Here is a 23,183-nt window from a genome sequence, read left to right as displayed (position 1 = left end):
TTTAAAGCAGATAAAGTATAACAGCAGTTGCTACTGTTTCGGTTCTTTTGGGTTCTTTCCTCAAATAGCCTCAATAGCCACGTTTCCTGGGTAAACAGTATTTTTCTAATTAAATATAATTTCAAAGACAAATGCCCTCTTAATGCCAAAGCTTGCTACAGAAAGGATTCCTTAGAGTAGACAGACAACAGACCAAAGAGAAGAAAAGTTAGCTGCTGCAGCATTCTTTTGGCTGTGTAAACAACAGAGTACCTCAACTCCCACTGGCTTTGCAAATGTTAAGGCTATTCAGCACCTGTAAAATTTACTAAGTGTTTCAGACCTAAGCTTGGGAACCACTCAGCAGTGGCAGTATATTACAGACTTGTTACCAGTATGTGGCTTAAAAATGCTGGTTTTGGACTTTGATCCATTGTCATCCTCATGAAAGTGCCGGTCCTACAGATATTTAAAGTCATTTTGTGCATCTCAAAATATGTTCCCAGTCCCTCTTTTCCAATCTTTCTTCATGTGTGATGATGCATTAAGGCCCAGTTTTTCAAGCACGTTCTTTAGCTATTTCTTTTTAACCTTCATTGAGAAGACAGTCAGCTTTCTGACTAATAGTTTTGGATCAATGTGCTGTGTTCCACTGTGATGGTATTCTCCAAAATCTACATCCCCTAGAAATCAACAGGAATGTGATTCAAGCTTACTTCTTGAGCTTAGAACAAGAAAAAGGTCCAGAAAAATAAAGAATATTTTTCTCGGGAAGCTGTGATGTCTACAGAAGTTTAATGTAGTCTTCAGCAGACATTTTATGGAGTTGAGGGTCTGCAGTTTTCCAGAGAATGCTCACTGCTGGGACCCTTGAACTCAATTGCTTTTGTTCTTTCCTAGATATTTGATCTCTCTTCCACCTATTTTATGTACCTTGCCCATGACAATTTTGTTTTGTGTTCAGTGTTCTACTGAAGAGCGAGTGAGCTGAGACTCTCCTGGGACATGTCCCCTAAGTTTAGGTCTCTTTCCTATAAACAGATGCAGTTGTTTTTAATAACTGTGAGTTTCTTTTCATGCTAGGTGATGCAGATGTACCTCCCATTCTGTGGGATTGCCATATCCAATGCCCAACTATTTGCAGCTTCAAGGAAGGAATATGACAGAAGCAGGGTAAGTAAAAAACGTGTAGTGGACCAATATCAAACTTTGGTCTTTTGTTCCTTCAGGGTCCAGCTATGTGTACATGTTTGCTAAGCAGACAGTTTTAACTACATTTCATTTCAAAAACTGTGTTTTCAACAGATCTCTGCCTTGATTGAAGCAGCAAGCAGAGAGCGTGGGAGGGAAATACACTCGTGGGGGTGGCTGTTGTTTCCTGATGTCAGTTCCATGTTTTGTAGTGCTGAAACAATTGCATTTGTGGCATAGACAGTTCAGGAGAGAGTGTTGCTTTGGCAGAGATTCAAACTCTCATAAAATTCTAGTAATATCAAACCTTTTCCATCCTGAATTTTTAATATTCAATTCATGTGCAAATAATGTGGATATATCTTTCTAAAAGTAAGCAGGAAAGAAACCCCTATATATGAAGGGTTTTGACAGCATGTGTCTGCAAAGATGCATTACTCATGATTGCTAGTGCCGTGCATGAGTTGGGACAGGAGGTTCTGAAGTGAAAATAATGCTGAGCTCTCATGTCATTTACTTGTCAGAGAGGTTTTTTAATTTTTTTCAAGAAATAAAATGGTAATTTCGAGGTGTTTTTTTTTTAAATCACCCTTCCTGCAATGATGACAGGAGGTTATACTTTTGTTAGCATGGGGCACAGCTCCAAAACTTTGGTAAAAATACCCCTGATAGTGTTGAACCTATTCTTCCTTCACAAAATAGGGGAAAACAGTGGTCTGGGCCTGTATATTGAGCTCTGACATTTTTATATTCGTGATTTTAGTGCTTTCCATATGTGAAAACTAATGCTTTGCACTACTTTGAAAACTAACAATAGCCCTTTCTAATGGCTCTTATATTTAAGGGTCATGAGGAATCTGAGCTTGTCTTCTGTTCAGATCTGACAACAGACCATTATATTTTGGGGTGGAGATGCGGAGGAGACTTGGGGAATAAAAAAGATTGTCTGTCGGAGTTTTTTTCTTTGCTTGATGTTCAAATAAAATAATTGTTTGACTACACAGAGGCTTAAAATTTGCTTCAGATTCCCAGACTGCAGAGAACTACACAGAATTTTAAGAAATCAATGTTTAATCTTCTGAGAGAGGCATTCAGCAGAAAAGCGTTAGAGACATCCTCATTCTTTATTAGAAAAGGGTAAATTCTGGTGGTTGGATGTGTCAGGAGGTTGGGTTAGAGATACAGATTCTTTGTTTCTTGTTGCTGCTCAGCCATGCAAAGCATAACAAATGTCATTGCCATTTGACAACTACATGGTGACCCGTACATGATTGCATTCCAGCCTATTGGTTGTCTTTAGCTTTGCCTAGTCCATGGCTGAAGTTAGTTGGCAAGTACTAAGTGGTGGACAGGTCCATACTTTGCCTTTCCCATCACACTGGCCCTCAACAGTGGCAACTTCCAGTGAGTGTGACCACAATTTTGCTGATGACCACCTTGTTAGAAGAGCTAAGACCACTCCAGTTTATATGCTTACCTGTATTGATGTTCTTTAGTGTCCGTGCCCTAAATGAAAATAAAGGAAAAAGCACACTTCTTTTGATCCATGGTAAGAAAGGACAGGGCTTATTTTTTTTAAAGTTGATGAAATGAGAGGGGAAGCCCTCAGTTTTAAAACACTATATTTTACAGACATGTTAGTGGTAAAGGCTGGATCAGAGTGCTGTTAGAATATGAAGTATTGATGTGGGTTTTTTTCCTTTCCAGCTTTGAACATGAAAATTGGGTAATAAAAGAATAAAATGGAGTTTAAATGCCCTAGCAAATTCGATATAGAAAATCAAGTAACTCAATCCATACTTCATTGCATTGCAGCCATTTTTTCATTTTTGGACCAAAATGAAATAGTTTGAAAGATTGCCACTGTTTGCTAGGAGTTGGATTGCACCTAGTTATGAACTGAGAAATACTTTCTTTCTTCAGTTACCCCCACGCCAATACTGTTGCCATAACCATTAAGAACATTTTTGAATGAAGATTTCAATGGATCATTCATATTAAAATCAGTCCCAGGGATAATGTCCACTTTGCAATGCTCCACGTACTTATTAATTTGTACAGCCAATATAAGAGTTTTCTGTCCCTGTATGCAGGCATTACTGGAAGTAGTGAATGATCTCTTTGAGGAACAGACTGACTTGGAGAAAATTGTCAAGAAAATTATGCATCGGGCCCAGACTCTGCTGAAGTGTGAAAGGTGCTCAGTGTTACTTCTGGAAGATATCGAATCACCTGTAAGTGGAGCTGCACATTCTGTAGAAAGACTAATATTTGAGTGGTGGAGCACTTCCTTTTATTGTAGTGGAGCTGTTGCCTGTCATAAGTACTGGACAGCAAGAATTCTTCCAGCATGTTGTTCCTGAATGTGAGTTAGGTACAGGTCAAATCTTTATCAGTACCACTGTTATGTTTTAATCCCAGTAGGCAGCTAAGTCCCACACAGCCCAGTAGGATGGGGAAGAGAATTAGAAGGCTAGAAGTGTGAAAGCTTGTGGGTTGAGGTACAGACAGTTCAGTGATGGTCCCACTGGGAAAGAAGGGTTCGCCACTCAGGGAGTTTGGTGCAAAATGGCCTCTTTATTAACACAGCTCCTGCCTTATATAGGGCAGGAGCAGAACTTGCCAGAAAAGTGGTGTAACTGGGAAGGAGCAAGGGCAGAACATGCTAAAAAAAACCACATAGGGAAGGGATGGCCGGATAAGGAAAATACTGCAATGCAGCAATAACTGACCAATAAGATAACAGGACATAAGAACATATGGGATAAAGGGGATTTTTAGAGAAAATGGGGTACAATAAGTGGGGAAAAATACAGTTAACCATGAACACAAATTCATAACCCAAAGTGCAACAGTTTAATTAGTTTAAGTCATCATAAAAGGGTTTTGTTTTCACGTGGTCTCCTCTTCCTCAAAATTCCTCCTCCAGTCCTCAGAGTTTTCATCGTTCCCACCTCCAATGGTTCAGTAGGTAAAGCAAGAGCTATATACACAAGTAAAGCAAAATAAAGAATTCATATGATCCTTCCAGTCAGCAAGCAGGTGATGTGTCATTTCCAGGAAAGCAGGGCTTCATCATGTGCAGTGGAAAATTCCCTCAGATTTATTGGTGAACATGACATTGTATGGTATCATTGTACGGGATACCCCTTTAGTTAGCTGGAATCATCCCAATCTATTGTGCACCCATCAAGGTATTCCCTGGGGTGGCAGAATGAGAAACAGAGAAGGCCTTGACACTATGTAAGTACTGTTGAACAGTAAAACACCCCTGTGTTATAAATGCTGTTTTCATCACATAACTAAAACGTATCATCACTACAGGCTACTACGAAGAAAATCAGTGCCACTTGAGCCAAAACCAGTATAGGTACTTTTTCAGATGGAAACTGAAAGATACCATTTGTGATTCCTTATGGCCACTTGAAGGCATTTAATGGATGTCTGTAAGCTGCTGATGGATCAAACTATCACTGGTGTGTGATCCAGCTGATATTCTGTGATTCTCAGCAGTCTGTGTGATGGAATTAGTGCTTACTACAGAGCAGCTATGACTTCTTAGCTTAGAAGCAAGCTGCTCTTGTGGTCTGCTTAAAAAGGAAAAATTACCTAATTTGTTATCAAATATTTATTTGCTCAGTTCCTTTCTTTTATGATATAGCCCCAAGAAGGAAAGAAAAATCCTGTCTATAGCTTCATTTACATTTATAACCTTGCTAACACTTTCAGGCCATTGACTTATCAAATGGGTGGTGCTTGCAAGCAGTTTCAGAACCAGAAACAGTTGCATCATCAACCAAATCTTTAATGCTCATTTTTACAACTAACCTTTTCTGCATAACATCCAGTAAGTAATTATCAGGTATCTTTGTTGATATTGCTATGGTGTTCATAATTTTGCATCTGTTGTTGAAGTGTTAAAGACTGAAATAAGTAATTTCTATTCTAGTATGTAAACATGTTGTATCTTCAGTCAGACTACTGGCCACTCAGAAATCACAGCTAAAAATAAACTCATCAAGACTTTGTTAACTGAGATCCTGTGTATTCAGCAACTCAGCAGGGTTTACAGCAGTCTAATAAGTGTCTTCACAGTAATCAGCTTCTGAACTTGTCTCATTAATATAATTTTGTGGAATCCAGTTCTTCAGTGTGGAAGAACAGCAAGACAGTGAGGGCTGAACCTGCAACACAGGGAGTTTTCTCAGCTACTTTTGGTGGCCAGTGGGATTTTTTCCTTCCTGGAAATTTTCTGCTCACTTTAGGTTGGCAGGGGTCTGTTTGGGAATAGCTGTGTTTGCCCCTTTTAACAAGTTTCTTTACTACTTTGCAAAATGAATAATGAGAACTAGTTTCAGTTCCTAAATAATGAAAATGCTGTTAAAAGATAAGTCCTCTTGTAACACAAAATCCATTGGAAAAGACACATTTGTATACAAATGCTGAGATAGTCATGTTCTAGTGATAGGAATAAGCTTTTACATTGAGCAGATGAAATGAAAACACAAATTTCAGCATTACTGAAGTAGGTTTGGTTTTTTGCAATTGCCCTGTCCACTTGACCAGTGAATAATTATTTCATTGCAGAGCTCTGTTAAGTTGAACAGAGAGATGTTTTGGCAGGGGCTTTCACTGAGACTTTGCAGTACTGATATTTATAGGGTACGAAAGTCTCTTTAAAAATGCCTAACTTTTTTATGAGTATTGTTATTAGTAGTAAAATAAGTGGCTGCCTTCATATTGGTAGCTCCCTCCAGTGATTTCAAACTATTCAGCACAAACTGTCCTCCTTTCTACTGATTTGAGAAGTAGTTGAAGAATAAAAACATTGTTCATAATATAATTTTTTTTCTACCCAAGAATTATTGGATTCACTGACTCTGCAGCTGATTATTTGTTGCTGGGCTGTGACAAGTCTAAATGATTATCAGAGACAGACTCATAAGTTTGTTTGTATGGCAGAAAAAAAACCCATTCCTTTTCCTTGGAGGAAAGATATGATTCTCATTTCATTTAAGTTAATAGAAATGAAGTAATTGCAGTGGAGCTTGCCCTAAATTATACTAGCTTTCATAAAAGCAAAATCAAGGTTTGTATTTCACTTATATATTCTCTGCTATAGAATTTTAACGCTTTTAGTTTATTTTTTCTTTCTAAATTCTCCTGCCCCTCCACCCCCAATCTTATAACTGCAGCAGACAGTTCTACTCCATTCCTATGAAATGTCACTGTGTTTACAAGTATAATATGATTTTTATTTTCCACTGAACAGTGCATTGTGTTAGTGACTTCTGAGTGACTGTTCAGTTCATTTTTCTGCTCTTGGTACTATTTCTGCCTTTGACCTTGGGGGTTTTTTTCTCAAACGATAAGCAATGAGTTCTCATTCCTCTAGACCAAATTATGAAATGTGGTCAAAAAGTCTAAACTTTTTCGAAATGGTCATAAATCTTAGGTTAATTTGGAGTAGGAGAATAGCATCTTGCCACCCATTTGGTAATTTTTAGAAGTAGCAAAACAGTTATTTTCCTGATTTTCCCCCATTTTGGAGGCTTAACCTACATATCAAAATAAATCTCCATAGAGTAACTCAATATTAAACCATGTCTAAAATGTTGTCATTTGTACATTGTGCAAAAAGCTTTTACGATACAGAACTGAAGCAAAGTTGGGGACTCATCCGAAAACATGACCTCTGTTCTGTGCCATGTTAGCCACTCTTAAAATGTTTCATATAGGTGCTGTTGGCACGTATGTTCAAGTGCAATTAGTTGCAATTAGTAATGCAAATGTATATTTTCCTATATAAAACAAGTGAATTTTGGGTAAAGCTCCATAACTCACATTCTGAAAGCCTTTAAAGGGAAGCATATCCTGTTTTAGAAGATAGTTTCCTGGAATTGAAAGATATGATTTGGTTTTATATTGTTTGTTAGTAAACTGTGCACAGTGTGTATTTTGAACATGAAGTCTCCATTGGAGAAATACAGATTGTATTTTTACTCTAAGACCATTTGATAAAAATACAGCTTAAATATAGGAACCTCACATTACTGTTTTCTTAGATATTAATCTTAATAACAATCTTAAGTTACTTTTTTTGTGACAGGTGGTGAAATTTACAAAATCCTTTGAGTTGTTATCTCCAAAATGCAGCGCTGATACTGACAACAGGTTAGTGCTCACGTCTTCTGTGGTTATGGATTACTTTCTTTTTCGCAAAGTTTTAAATTTTTCTTCACCAAGCTTTTATTTGCTGATGGAACTTTGGGTAGATTTGATTGAAGAGTGTGAGCCTACAGTTTTTACTCAGACAAGACTCCTGCTTGCTTCAAATGGAGACTTGCTTGAATAAATATATGTGCCTATATTTATATATATGTGCATGTCTCAGGTAAGAAGCCAGGAAAAAAACTGACTTTTTATTGTTGAACTTGTGGATAACACACATATTGTTTTGCATGGTTAATGCTGAATTAAAAATTACAGAATTACTTTAGATCTCTTACAAAATGCCTCTGTACAGTGTGTTGAAATGTTTCCAGTAAAATTTTATTTCTGCTCTTGTCAAGTTGGAAAGCCTAGAAACCTCAGAGCATATATATTTCCTAGAAACTGTGTTTGTGTGACTAAATCTCATTTGGGAGCCCAGTCAAAACGGAAGTATATGTTTTGCTTACTAGGATCTGTGTAAACATTTATAAAAGGCTAATTTTAAGTAGTAAGAGAAAAAGCTTTTTCTTCATGTAGGGTTGCTATATTAATTCCTATGAGATGATACCAATGGTAACAGTTCACATAAAATGCCCTACATACCTAGTGAGGGGAGGAAGATTGAGGGCTCTTGTGAGCTTTGTTCCATCTTTCAGGGCTCAGTGTTTATCATATTTTGCAAATATGATAATCATATAATGTAAAATATAATGCATTTTATGCAAATTAATTCATACTGATTCTGAATGAGAATTCTCCATATCAAATGCTTGTTATAAACCTTCTCATGGATTGATCTTGCAGCATTAAAAAGATGGGTAGTGTTGTTTTTAAGATGTGCAAACTGACAGCAGAGTCCAGGGCCACATAGAAAGATGGGTAGAGACTAGATCTCTCTCATGTCCTGTCCACTACTTCAGATATGGGAATGGTGAGGCAAATCGAAAACAAGTGATAAGAAACAGGAAGATTGAAATATGAATAAATAATCTGTGATTCATCTGAGAATCACAAGTTGCTGCTTTTGAAAGAGTTTCAGAGTAGCAGTTGGTCTTTCCTAGGGGGTGAAAATACATTTCTTTTGTTCGGGGACAGGAGTATGAATCAAGGGATGTGGTTGTTATTCCTGTTTTTCTCCAACTTGATCTGTAGCCAGATTAGTCAAAACAATGTAGAGTGGTGTCAAGATAACCAAGCTGGCTCGTTTCTTGTTACCATAGTTATATTAGCATGTTTCCACAAAGCAGTTTGTAGTAGCCTGCTCCACATGTAGTCAAGATTATTTTAACTTTAGTCCAAGACACGAATAAACACATGCAACCTAGTAGCTAGTCTTTATAAGACTTATAAAGGTATATTTCTGTGTATCTTAATATAAAGATGTATTGCTTTTTCTTGGTTTTTTTTATCCAGTGAACGGTGAAGTTGGTTTTACAATGACCAAGGTTAGACTGGTAGATATGACATCACATTTGGATCTACCACAGGCACAGCTTGAGTTACTGGCACTGTAGTGGGAAAATAAAGGTTATTTAGGATACAGAACAATGCCGTGAGCTCTTGACATTTGAGTATTTTTCTAGTGAGTTTTGCCCTTTTCATTCTATGTTCTGCAGCTGTAACTGAATATAGTCATGAGACTTCACATGTGGAAAAAAAAATGGCAAGATGAATTTCTTCATCATTACAGCAGTTAGGATAAATATTTTTCATTTGAAATTTTAATGGAAATTCAAAGAAACTGTAGGCTGAGAACAGTTCTAGTTATAAGTTTTACCTGAATGAGAGAGAAACTCCTAGGACAATACAACTTTCTCACAGAGTTGAAAAAGAAGTTGGCTTTTTTTTTGCATTTCTTACATATGCCTGATAGCGGCTCACCTGTTTAATTCCTAAATATTATAATAAATACTCAGAGCTTTTTTCTTTGCTGTTAGTTGTAAAGAAATACCTTGCAATACCACGCTTGAATTTATCTGTTCATTTTGCAATTTTCCATCATACCATAATCAAGTTTGTTTATTATGCACAATGGCACACTGATGCCTGTTTTTGACAGTGATTTTGTTCTTGAAGTACAGATTTGCCAAGTCTCCTAAATCTTTGAAAAAATAATACATAAAACTTAGAAGTCTTGAGGTTTAAGTTCTGATATATTCTAGATGAAGATGAGCCTGATGGAATGTGCTGTGGACTGTGTTTTCCCTGCACAGAAGCAGCCATTTTCACAGATGGGATTACATTTTAGCAGGTAGCTGAGATTACAGTTCTCTAACCTGAGTCCCACTGGTAGTGGACACGTCATTTGCCTGGGCCAGAGTATGTGTTGTGTGGGCAAAAATATCAGTGCTCCTTCCCATTTGGGCTGGTACAGAGGAATTGCTAAAATCCCTCTACTGATATTTCACCACCGCTGTCCCTGGAATGTTGTGCCTCTCTTCCAAAGTATCGGTGTAAAGCACTTGTTAGGAATGGAGACAATGTAATAAAACCTACTTTTAAAACTTTTTCATCAATTTTAGCTTGTTTATTTGACTTGAATTCATTTGCTGCTTAAAGTGCCTGATGCCCATGAGGCAGTCCTGACTTATGTGTCTTATATTAATATAGCGATAATACCATTCAGATTTTTAAGTTATGAACTGAGAACTATGCATTTGAAATTAGATTCTTATACTTAACGATTTTTTACTTCTCATGTATTGATGTCCTGAAATAAATTTTGAATTATGAAGGTGACTCTTTTACTTAACTCAAAACCCCTTATATAATATATATGTAAAAGCTCATGTCAAAGTATACACATAACATTTATTATAGTCACTCAAAATTCTTATCCCAAATGAAAGTTGATACACTTAGATTTGTGTAAATCATTATTATTACCTTTATTTATAGTCTTTTAAGAATATTAAGTTTTCTTTCAGATGAGTGACGTAGTTGAATTAGTCTCCAGAGAATCAATGCAGTTGACAAAGTCAATCCTTTTATTTTGATTGACTCTTTCAAGGATTTTACTGTGCATCCTTCTTTCGTTCATGTGCATTACTTCGAAGCTTCAAGCTACTGTACTCTTCTCCATAGCTTCTTCATTGCTTTTTTCTAAGTAATATTTCTCATGTGTTTAAAATTAATCAATTTTCTTCTCAAAACTAAGACAACATGCATTTGTTTATTCACATATGAATAGCTAGACCTTACAAATGTCAAAAACCTGCCTGCAATAGGTCAGTGAGAACTTTCCTGCTGATTGGATGGGGTATAGGGAGAGGACTTTAAGGTCTGTGTAGATACTGGGTTTTCTGGAGAAGCTGCAGTGGAGTGTGATGAATTTTGAGCCCATAATTCATGTCTTATGCTCATTTAGTGATAGCTCTCTAAACCCTCAGTAGTTGTGGCAGAAGCTGAACCAAGTAAAAAAAAAAAAAGGAAACCTTCACGTATTGTGTGACTGCTTGGATCCACCTGCTGCAACATACTTGAAGTATTGATTTTAAGACTAATTTCATGATCCCTTCTTCAGCCATTCAGGTCTGTCATTTCAGACCAAAAGAAAAAAAAAAGAAAAAAAAAAGGCATTTTGACAGGAAAATTATTAGAACTAAAAATTAAAAATACCCTGATATTATTTAGAACTGTTCTAAATATTATTTAGAGCTTTAGGTGGGCAGACCTATATCCCACAGAAACCTGGAACATAATCCACACTGGATTCATAGGTAAATGCATATATTTATCATATATTTTACTTACTTGGGATGCTGATGCTATTTTCAATAGAAGGAGTTATGTAAAGAAGGGAATTTTTGAGGTATCATTTCAGTAAATACCAAATTACTGTTCCACAGTTAATTCTTGGTAACTTAAAAATTGCGAATGGTTCTGCCTTTCCTATGAATATGCATGTAAGACATGCTGGACTTGCAAGTAACACTGATTGTATTCTTCTTTTCCCTTGCTCTGCATTTTGATAGTTTCAAAGACAGTGTGGAAAAATCATCTTATTCTGACTGGCTAATAAATAATAGCATTGCTGAACTCGTCGCTTCCACAGGTCTCCCAGTGAATATCAGTGATGCCTATCAGGATCCTCGCTTTGATGCTGAAGTAAGAGATTTTTAGAAATGTAAATATATGTTATCTTTTTGGCATTGCAACTTATATAAAAATTTTGTCATTATATCCAAGTAGCTCTAAAACATGTAAATATTTATTTTGAATTTTTTTCCTAACCAGTATGTGCTCCTGATGGTCTTTCTGGTATTGACATGGCTTTACACAGTAGACACAGATCACTGAATTATTGTATGACTTTAGGCAGTTACTTTGTCCATCATTCTTTTTATTCCTATTTATAAGTGATAACTTCATCTATCATGTGCTTTGATATTTATGCAAACTGATTTTATTGCTGAAAATTTATTGATGTTCAGTGTAGCACCACCATCAGTGTTAGCTGTTGGGGTCACAGGGGCTGTACACACTGGTTGTAAATAGAACTGATATCAAGGCAGAAATGTTGTTTGTGATTTAACTTAGCCAATTAACCTTTTAATTTGCTCAAATACACATTGGATTAGTTATTTCTTCCAGATACATATCGCTTTCAATAAGAGTTGTTTGTGTATCTTAAGGTATCTTATTGTGTTGTTTGTGTGTTTTATTCATTTCAGCCTCAGTTAGAAAGCCGTAGCTGCAGATAAAAGTCTATGTGTATACTTAACATCTAAATAAATGTTAGAGGCATATAGAAGGACAAAATCTTCACTGAATTCTGTCCAGTGAAACAGTATTACTATGGAGGACTTAGCCAGCAGTTGGGCAGCACATTAATCAGTGGACAGCCTTGGTCAGAAAGCTTCCCAAACTATATTACTACAATAAGTGTGCTTGGAAGTGTTTCATGTTGAGAGTTGGCTTGGTTCGAGTTTTATTCCATGCATCATTAAAGGGATTATCTCTCAAACCCACAGAGTTTTTTGAAATAAGAAAAATAAAAGGGGCCTGCTGTAAAAAACTACAAGAAATCTATGTTGATGCTAATACGTTCAGAATTTCTAAAAATACAATTAATGCCTGGGGTTTTTAGACACGCTAGCATAAAGCATGTCAATTCTTGATGTTTGCAGTTGTACTTTTATTATATCATGTCCTGAATAATTCAGCTGTCTCTTATTTGTTTCACAGTCCTTTCCAAGCTAGAGACACTGCCCAATTTATGTAGAGAAAAAGAAAACAATACAAAGGGCAACAATTATTTTCTTTTGATGGGTTCCTGTGAAAATTTAATTCTTAAAGTCAGGTTTTGCATTCAATTATTTCTATAGTCAAGTGTAGTAGGAGGAAAATAGTATCCCTTATGACTTAGGTGGAATCATACATACAAACATTTGTAGTTTTGAACAGATGTTCTGTTCTCTGCTTCTGTTGAAAACACTATTTTTTTTCAGAACACTAATTGTCATTTTCAAATGTTTATGCTCAACTTTCAACTCATTCACCAAGAACTTAATGCCAAAGTATTTTTGAGTTCATTTTAAGGCATATATCTGTAACAATTGTTCCCCTGCTTCTGTGGATTTTAGGTGTCACTGATTTCAGTGATGAGTTCTGAGTATGTATAATAAGCAGAAATCCTGTTAAAACCTGAGTTATATCTTTTGCTAGTTAGGAGATCACAGTGATCCCCTCATGCTTCCAGTATATGAATTATTGCTGGTCTTTTACTTTCCTTTTATTACAGATTGCCTGTAGCACTGGCAGTTTTAGTAAGAGAACATCTCCTGATCTTCTGCAGGAGGGCTCATGTCATTCTTACTCTAATCTTGTAAAAAATATTTCCGATTCATTGGATTTTGCAGCAGTGACACTATGGAATAAAGCTTATTAACTGTAGAAGAGAGGGAATCAGTGACACATGATAAATTCTGAAGTTGTATACTGTATTAGATAGAAAACAATAAATGAGGCAGTAAATTGTCATCAGAACAAAAGGAGCAGTTATCTCAAATATTGGTTTTTACACCATCCTTCCATTTCTTACTAACTTACACTTCTGCACAATTCCCCACCTACTCTTGAAAATGCATATTTCCTGTGAGCCTCCTTTTACAGCTGTGTTGATAAGTCCAATTTCAGTTTGACACTTGGGAACAGTATTTCTAAGGCACACTTGTTCAGTGGAAGTTGTCTCCATTAAACCACCAGTGTAAGTAATCCAGGATTTGTCTGGATATTGCCTCAATTGCAATTTGTCTTCAGTGCCAAATCACACTCAAATAGTATAAGCTTTGTGTGTCAAAGATGCCAATGTTTATATTTTCTTTGGCAATTTTTAGAATAACCCTTATGACCTTTTGTTACTGTGAATGAGGTTTCAGCAGAATTTTTTCTGAGTGAGAGCCAATCCATACGGAATGACATTTTTAAACATATACTTACTCTTACTCCTGGACATTTCTATTACTATGATTTAAAAGGCTGCAAATGGTACCTACCACTAATGGAAGCTCTCATTTCTACATTTCAGGCTGACCAAATTTCTGGCTTTCACATAAGATCCGTTCTGTGTGTTCCTATATGGAACAGCACCCACCAAATAATTGGTAAGACCTTCCTCATAGATGCATAACTTTTGTGCTAATGTAAATTTCGTTCTGTCTTTTTAATTCTGTGTTCCTTCTCTTCTTTTTCACGGCTGAATATTATTAAGTTATGGTATCTGGGATGCATGCTGAGTGTACATCCAAGAAGGGATGTTTTGTCTTGGATACTGCATGGACTTTTTCAGCTTTCCAGTTGTGTCACTGTTAAGTTATATATTGAACTGAAACATTAAAACTAATGTGATGAAAACAAAAGTTCTAAGAATCCTAGTAAAAAATGTTTGATGTCTTTCTCGGGTCTCCCTCTTTAGTACACAACTCAGGCAACTGTTTCTGCATCAAGAAAATGGTCATTTCCCTCTAATGATATACAGGGAAAACTTACTGGGGGGGCTGTGGCAGCTGTCAGAGTTGCCTGTTGCAGTGGTGTTTGCCGGATCAGGATATGACAGGGTTTTATTGAATGTTTGGTAGGAGGCTTCCCAGCTATGCTACACCTGCGGTTGGCCCTGTGTTATTGCCTACTTTTGGCACAAAAAAAAGGTGCTGTTTGTAAATAACAATGCCAGATTCCTCTGCTAACTTTCCACAGTAGAACTGACGTCAAAGCCATAGCAATTTAAATTATCAGCACAAGAGTTAGATCCCTGTGTTGTGGCTTTCAGTAGTGCATCGGTGAAGGCAGGATATTTGAGCTTCTTTAGTAGAGATGATGTGGGGATTGAGTCTTAAAAATACAGCTTGTTGCTGCTGTGAAGTGTGCATTATCTTAAAGAAGTAGAAAGAATCTGATTCCTTGACTGCTGATGACTCTTAAAGGATTTTTCTAAGGGCATGTTGTAGCTAAATGAAATAGAAATGGTTTGTTGCAGTAGAAATCAGTATTACTTCAGATACAGACAAGAGCTTTGAACAGTTTTTCAAGTGGTTTAAGGAAAATGCATTTTTTTCATTGGTCCAGTTAATTAATGGATCAGTCATGAGTGAAAAAGGACTTATATACCCAGGTGATGCTAAACCAACCAAGATTTTAAGAATGAAGGTACTAATTCAGCACATTCTACTGCTAACTCCAAATTGCTAGGACAACTTACGTGATTGTTGTTAGCAAAGTGCTCAAGTTCTTACTCAAGCAGATCTTTAACCTTTTGTGAAAAGCACTGTGAGTGACTTATAGATTTGCAGTATTTTAACATAGGGAGTAAAGAATAACAATTGAAAGTAAACTGAGTACTGGTATCAGTACAATCAGACTTTTGCATGTTTATGTCTGTTTAATGATTTTCAGAAGAAATATTTGCAATTTTACTTTTCAGTTTGAAATATGTATTTTACTTTTTACCAATGAATAAAACACTCTGAGAATTAATTCATATTAACTCTTTCTAAAGGGGTAGCTCAAGTGTTGAACAGGCTCGATGGGAAATCCTTTGATGATGCTGACCAGCGACTGTTTGAAGTAAGAGGCATTTAGTTTCTTAGCATTAACATACTTTTCAGCAGGATTTGTTATTTCTGAGTAATGCTAGGGAGGGGGGAAAGAATATGTTGTCTATATTTGCGGTTTGATATTAATTCTCAGAACTCCTCACTTAATAAGGTTGTATCCTAACTAAAACAAGTTTTTGGCATCTGATCTCTCTTACCTGGAGGCCAGTCACTTACCTGCATTCTTAAGATAACCTGTCTAAGCATGATTATTCCTAATATTTCCAAGCAATTTCTTTTAATAATTAAGCCAGCACTCATCTTTGTGTTTGTATTATAACTGATTTATAATTTACTTTCTTTTCTTTTTTCTCTTTTTTAATTTTAGGCTTTTGTTATTTTTTGTGGCCTGGGTATCAACAACACAATTATGTATGACCAAGTGAAGAAATCCTGGGCGAAACAGTCTGTGGCTCTTGACGTACGTGTACATCTTCATGACACCTGTTCTTACTCCTAAGTATCACATGTAAAGGAGCCTACTGCTTCTGAACTTATTCAGTTATTTATTTATATATTTATTTAGTAGGTAGAATAATTTTGTGTATCTACATCCCTGCACTTTGGGTTGTCTTATTAAGGTAATGCCGAAAGGAAACTTTCTCAAGGTGCACTTAGCTGTAGAGCGCATGCACAGCTTCAGTAATTTTGAACCTGGATATCTCATTGGATGCCTCTGCTTTTTACATTAGAGGGTGCAACAGTGGTGGTGGAGAATCTAGTTTCTTAGAGATATAAGTGTAGGAATTAATCTACCTGTTATATGTATTTCCTTGTCAGTAGGATTTTTAGTATCAAAAGTAACATCTGCTGATCCCCTATCAGATGTATGTCTTGCTAGAACAGAGTCAAAGCAGGATGGGTGACTGCTCAGTAAGAGCTCTGCTGTGGGCCAAGGCCAATACATAATGCAAGGTCCTGGCATTCCAACACATTATGTCTTTCTGTAAAATACTTATAGAGGAGCTAAATGGATGGAAAGCTTTCTATTTTTTTGCTTATTGCTCTTCCTGTTTCAGCTCCCCCCCAGTTAATGATACCTACCAGCTCCCATGAAGTAAATTCTAAAATGCAGAACATTTAAAAAAAAAATGATTATTTCAACTTCTATAAGCAGATTCAACAATACAGCACTATTCTCTGTCATGTGTCTGGAGATTTTAATTGTAATCATATTAATAATAATCTTGGCAAGAACAAAGCTTGGAGTTTTGAGGATAGCTTTACAAATTTGCATTACTTCTACTAAAATAATAATTAAGAACAGCTTGAATTAAATTTCATATCTTTTAAAAAGCATCAGGCAAGACCAATTAATCTTAAAACATTCCCTGATGAAAGGGTAACTTTGCTAAGATTTCAGTATCGTTTCAAATTCCACATGTGCTAAGTGAAGAAAATCATCTGGTGACTCTTGGGGATGATCCTGTGCAGGTTTAAAAGCTGGACTCAGCATATTCTGTAATCCCTGACGTGTGCACCCTTTAACTGTGTACCTCCTTTGAATTTATACAGTACCCATCATTACAATAAGAACCACAAAAATAGATTTGAGTATTTCTCCAGTAAAACAAAAACTAAACTGGATTGCTATGAAGAGTCTTTTTTTCCTCTGCTTTAGGGTTGGAAATATTAATCTGTGTATAGAAGTTCTATCATGTGGTCGACACAGGCATATTAAGACTTTTTGAAGTCTAACACTCTTTGTGTTAGAAAACTTCATAAACATAAGTGGCTTTATTTATTTTTCCTCTATATGTATTCATTTAGGAGGAAAAGAGACCTTACCAGGCCTCCTGCAAGATCCCTTATTCTTTAAATTATATAGTCATGAATTAGTATAAGCCTTCATATGTCCCAGATATTTGTGCAATATGACACCTTAGAATGAATACTCCTCCTGGCAAGAAAAACAGGCAGTGCCAGATATCACACTCAGATACATAGGGATGAAAGTTGACGTAGACACTTGTTATTTGCTACTGAAAGAAAAGAAAATTAATTTTTTTTGGTTTAAAATACAGCTTCTTTCTTAGATCTAAAAAAGACTAGTAACCATATAGCTTACATGGAGAGTAGAGGTTTGATAAATGGCCACTATTCCTTAATAAAGAGTAATTCTTTCTATAAATGAGCAACAGTGCTTGATAATATTTGTATGAAGTGATGGAAGAGAGCAGAAAAGTGTTTAACAGTAGAATGGTATGAGCTGAAGGACTGTGAATCCATTTTACTGTAATAGAATACTTCATTAGTATTTATGTATTTAGCGAGAATGGCAATGAATGGCACTTGAAAATGACATTGATATCAGATGTAAAATAAATCAATTTGATATATACCATAATAAGATTCTTATCCAGATATACTGCTACAGGTTTTTATAGAGTATTCTCATAAGACTGACTAATAAATAGAAGACCAAAACTTAAATAAATGGTGGGGACAGTTTACAGGAGTATACCATATAATTCAAAACCAGGCTAAATGTTTTTTTTGTATTAAGGATACAAAATTTGCAAATGATTAGAAGATTAGAATAATAAATATTAAGGAAGACTGTAAAAATCTAGAGGGATATAATGAATGCAGATAAAGGAGAAACTTGACGAGAATTTTGGTATTAAGTGTAATCTATCATAGCAGAAGACATAATTTTACTAATTTTAACAATTTCTGAGTATAGTTACAATACAATTGGAGAGAAAAATAGATACTACTTGAGAAAGGACATGATGTGTAGTTATAGAAAGTAAAAATGTGGGACAGAAAAAATGAATTGGTGTTTGTTATTTATTCTTTTATAGTGCAGGAATGAATTCCTGTTACTGTAAAAGGTGACATCTCTAAAACTGATAAGAGTAACTACATCTTGGGACTTATTGCCACAAGGTATTATAAGTCAAGGGTCTTTGACATTCATAGATGAAAATTATTTCAAAATGAGAAGCATACATCAAAGCTTTGGCACATAAAGCAGATTGGGTGTTGCTGTGTGGTGAGGAGGACCTGTCCTGGCCAGGAGTGCTCTGGCTCTGTGAGGTCCCCCATGGACCAGGACCTTGTCCCATGCATAGTCAGTACTGGTGAGTCCCGTACACAGACTGGCTCTTCCACCTTCTGGAGTGCTTGTTCAATGTTAATGTTGTCACATAAGATAGAACGTATTCCATATAAATGGATGAATACTAATAGGTAATGAGAGGAGGTTTGCAGTACTTTGTGCATTTTGTTTGATGCTGTCATCTCCAGAAGGGTATTGAAAAGAATGTCAGGTGTAGCACAGAGGTGCAGTGATGTGCACAGGCATTACAGCAAAAGACATTTTTTAAGTTCTGTAAGTCTACTGTGAGTTTTACATTAAATTCTTTTCCTTCTGATTGTAGAACTCCAGGAGAACAATGTAGGAATCCTTGTAATATTAAATTACTTATTGTCCATGATTCTCTATAAAATTCCCTGCAACATAAATGCCAAATGCATGCCTCATAACCTGCAATTAGCTATTATGTGCTGCCATTCAGAACTGAATTACTACGTACAAATATTAATTAAATTTGCTTTAAACATAATTGATTAGACTGTAGTACAGAGCCCCGATAGTTCTATTTGTCAAGTGTACAAAACTGCTTTTTCTCTTTTCTTCTGGGGCAGGTGTTGTCTTACCATGCAACATGTTCGAAGGCAGAAGTTGATAAATTTAAGGTAAGATTTGAGTTTTTAGTTATTTTTGAAAATATAAAAATAAATTAAAATGGGTGTGGATTATCTGAGAGAAAATTTTTACATCAAAAGCAGAAAATCTTAATTAACAATGATTTATAAAGGATGTATCACATGTTAGACTGCTAAGCAGGAAAGGTGGAAAAAAAATAAATCTTTCAAAGGATAAAGACCTGCAGTGGTGGGTGCACAGTGGCCCACCAAAGTTCCATTGAGCTGGTTGAACTGCTGCTGGAACTGCGTGTCATTGTAGTTTGGTGGCCTCCTCAGCATGGACCACCATAGGGAAGTCATACCATGTAGGAGATGAGGAAGAGACTAGAGAAAATAAGAGGGACTTGAGACTTTATGTGCTTATAGTGTGGAAGCTGTTCTGTGTCTACTGAAAAAGCAGAGCATTGACTGTCAAGATTGTGTGTAGGCTCACAAGGCTGGGTGGGAAGGTGAGGAATCCCTTAACTTCTGTAAGTGCCCTGGGCAGAATGTTAAAGTGATGTGTTCTGAATGTAGCATTGCTAGGGACCAATAATTACATGTTCAGAGAGAACATGTTCTCTCTGAACATGTAATTGCCATCCCTTGCCTTGCCACGGGATAGAAAGTAGGGGGAGCAGTGACCTTGCTCTTCCATCGCTGGCAGCACTGCAGAGCTGCTTTTGTGATAGACTTAGTTGGTCTTCTTCTGCTTGAGGAAACACGTGGGGTTGACACTTCCCTTGGCTATGAGGAGGCAATGTTGTAGAGAGCTCCTCAAAACTGTTTGGGAGGCTCTTGTGGAGTGTATCAGTGTTGGTTTCCTGTACATAAAGTGCATCAGAGACTGTAGTGAGGTCTGGGCAGGAGATCTGGACTGTTGTGACCCCACAGTGCTGGCATTCCCTGCTCTAGCACCCTGGCACCTGTCTGACTGAAAAATAGCTGTTGGGTCATTATTTTCACACTTGGCTGTCAGGCTGGAACCTGCTCTCTGCACCACGGGGATGACTGGTGGCAGGGGGAAGACATGGGTGACTTCACAGAGCTGATACTGAGGAGTTACCTGGGCTGAGGAAGGGCAGCTCTTGCTAGTTAATTAGTTTGTAAATTATTACCCAAATGATGGCTGTGCCTTAAGACTGTATCGACACCTGGTGATAAGAGTGTAATATGCTCCCTCCATTGTAGTTACTGGTGCAGTTACCCAGGCTTTTGTAAGCTGAAGATTAGATTACTGAATTATTACTGGAACCCAGCACTGCAGCCAGGGGAAAACACTTTTGTGTGCATAAGTTGTATTCTGTGTTTGGCAAAAAGAACACTGAACACCGTTGAGAGAGAGGAAAGAAAGGGATAGAGGACTATTCAGTTTTTTTATTTTGTTTTGTATTTTCATTTACCTTAGAATAAGCACCTGTAATATCGTTTCTATGACTGTCAGGATTCCACCAGTATCTTTGTACACACCAGAAGGCCATCCTTCTTGAGTGCTGTCAGCCATTGAAAGACATTCTCCTTCATGGTCTATGTAGTTGAAATAGCAGCCTGCTATATTACTCTTTGGACTTAGATGCTAGTGTGATGAAAAGCTATTCTACTTGTTTTCCCAGGTGACTTCATTAATAGATATGCCAGTCTCCAACTAAGAAATGTCTTGTCATTATTCATTTACCTTGAAGGCATGCAACTATCCATTTAATGGTAATGATAAGGTAAAAGGAAGTGAAAAGCATTCATTCATTAATAACTCCAAAAGATACAATTTTTAATAAAGAACATAGATGAGAAAATAAGCAATATAACCAAGCTATCCTTAAACTAAGCTAAGCCATTTTTTCAGAAAAATTTTCCCTTTCCTATATCGTTGTCTCAGTTTCAGCTCCTGACAAAATGAGACCCAGGTAGTCTTTGTTAATGCTTCACACCACTGGATCTAAGCAAATAAAAAGAACAAAAACCCAGAGATGACCAGCACGTCTTGTGGGCCTGTGACAAGCTCATCCCCAGAGAGGGCCATCCATCTGTGGGATGAAATTACTCCCATCTCCCCACTTGCAGAGCTCTGGCAGCCGGTCTCCCTGCTGAGATCTCCCGAGGCATCCTACCCTGAAATCATTGCTCTTTTCTCTATTTGTTACATTGTTATATTTTATATAAGCCCTTTGTTATATTAGGGTCATCTTCTAGACTTGACTGGCTAATAAACCATCCCTCCCTCTGGGGGTGTTTGGGGCTAAAACTGTCCCCTCTCTCCTTGGTGATTTATTGGCAGATGTCAGAGGAAATGTCTGTTAAGATTTACCTGATGTTCTGGTTCAGGCAGAGCAGTAACATACACACGATAGAAACATCTAAATGAGAGTGATGCCAGTAGTTCACTATTGGCTCCTGACTGACATGAGACCCAACAGTAATTAATGACTTTGGAGTGACAATACATTTGAGTTGACAACTTTTCAGCATCTTGCCCCACACATACTGTAACTGGACCCCAGCAGCTTGGAAGTAATTACATATTCCTGTAGTACAAGTTGTTTATTTTCCTCTTTGTAATCTTATTTTTTATGGTCTTAATAAAATGCTTTTCCATTAATATTTTATTTTCCTAAGATCTCAAGAATATTCTGATAGAAACTGAAAAATTGCAAATGTACTTTAAGTTTATTTTTCCTCTGGCCAGGAGAATTACCAGTAAATTATTTTATTGCATTATAGAAAACCTAGCAAGACTAGTTAAAGTTGATTTTTTTACTTGAAATTCTTTCAGTAATCTCTTGTTAGTGGATGGATTCACAAATATACAAATTCACAAATATATTTTTTTAAGAATTAAACATAATCACTGTGACCAGGTTCTGTAAACTAAATAACATTTATTTCTGTTTCTTCTAATTCCATCTAAGAATTAATGAAAAAAAAAAAAAAAGCAAACAAAACCCCCAAAACAAACAAAAAGAAAACAATAAGAAACTCTTACCAAAAAAATACCTTTCTCCAGATACTTGGCTGGGAAAAAGTGCAAAGCACTATTAGTTGTGGAGCTGGAAAATACATAGGGAAGTTCACAGTATGGAACAATGAAACATGAATGTATGAAAATGAGCCATGTCATGCAATTGGCCAATTCCATATCTGATTTCCACGATTGTCTAAAAACAAAGCAGCAACGTAGATTCACACAGAACATTGAATTGATTTTGCACATTTTTGAAGGGATTCTATTTCTGGTGTTTCTAAAATATAGCTTTCATAATAAAAATCAGAAAGCCAAGTTTAAAAATGCTTATATGACCAGAAATCGTTCTATTAATGAATGGATGGAGTTTTTTTCTCAAAAGAGAACCCAGTTTTGCGAATTATTGCTGTAAAAATCCGTGTCACCAATCCTTTCCATTATCTGGGGATTCATTAGCGCTTGGGATTGCAGGCACACACTTCTCTGGAGGGCATTGGGAGCAGGACCAGTGTGAGCTCAGACACAGTGAGGGCAAGTGCTGCTCTGCTGACCTGGGTGGGGCCACTCAGTCTGCTTCCCACGCCCAGGGCGGGTGGGAATGGAAAATTCAAGGCCTTAACCCAGTGTGAGCTTGTTTTAGTGATAAGAGGGGGCTTAGCTCTCCGGGTAGACACAAGACTGCAAAGACCTGGATTCAGAGCCTGAGCAAATCCTTGAGTCTCTGTAGGTGCTAATCTGGCCCCAGGGGAGGTAATGGGAGGTTTGCCACTGATTTCAGCAGGATGCTGCTGGTTTTGGCTTTGTTTGGCATTTGTAAAACTGCATAGTAATGTTTCCTCTGCCACCTTGCCTCTATTTATTCTTGGTAGCCAGTCTTTTGCAATGCGTTTTTTGACAGAACATCTCTGAAAAAAAAAAAAAAAAAGGTAAAATTTTAAGATCTAGTCCTCTTTTAATGCTAGTTTAAAATGCAGTCTAAGTGAAAACTTGAGTTGTTTTCAATACTGTTTCAGTAGAAAATGGGTTGTTTTTCCTGAAAATGTGTAGGTTTT

At 36.7% G+C, this 23,183-nt stretch overlaps 1 protein-coding gene across 1 annotated transcript in view; it reads left to right on the top strand.

Annotated features, from left to right (window-relative positions):
• PDE11A (phosphodiesterase 11A) overlaps positions 1-23,183 on the top strand; it is a 128,164-nt gene that overhangs the window by 46,971 nt on the left and 58,010 nt on the right. The window contains exons 3-10 of the mRNA XM_051787836.1: positions 1,063-1,152; positions 3,264-3,404; positions 7,280-7,344; positions 11,358-11,490; positions 13,913-13,988; positions 15,380-15,447; positions 15,805-15,897; positions 19,131-19,181. Coding sequence (XP_051643796.1) covers positions 1,063-1,152; positions 3,264-3,404; positions 7,280-7,344; positions 11,358-11,490; positions 13,913-13,988; positions 15,380-15,447; positions 15,805-15,897; positions 19,131-19,181 — 717 coding nt within the window. The remainder of the gene's footprint in view (positions 1-1,062; positions 1,153-3,263; positions 3,405-7,279; positions 7,345-11,357; positions 11,491-13,912; positions 13,989-15,379; positions 15,448-15,804; positions 15,898-19,130; positions 19,182-23,183) is intronic.

Source organism: Manacus candei, unplaced genomic scaffold (genome assembly GCF_025592945.1).
Source record: "Manacus candei isolate 608988 ecotype Guabito, Panama unplaced genomic scaffold, ASM2559294v1 h1tg000023l, whole genome shotgun sequence".
In the NCBI taxonomy this organism is placed as follows: Eukaryota; Metazoa; Chordata; class Aves; order Passeriformes; family Pipridae; genus Manacus; species Manacus candei.
This window is presented reverse-complemented; position numbering and strand designations above follow the sequence as displayed.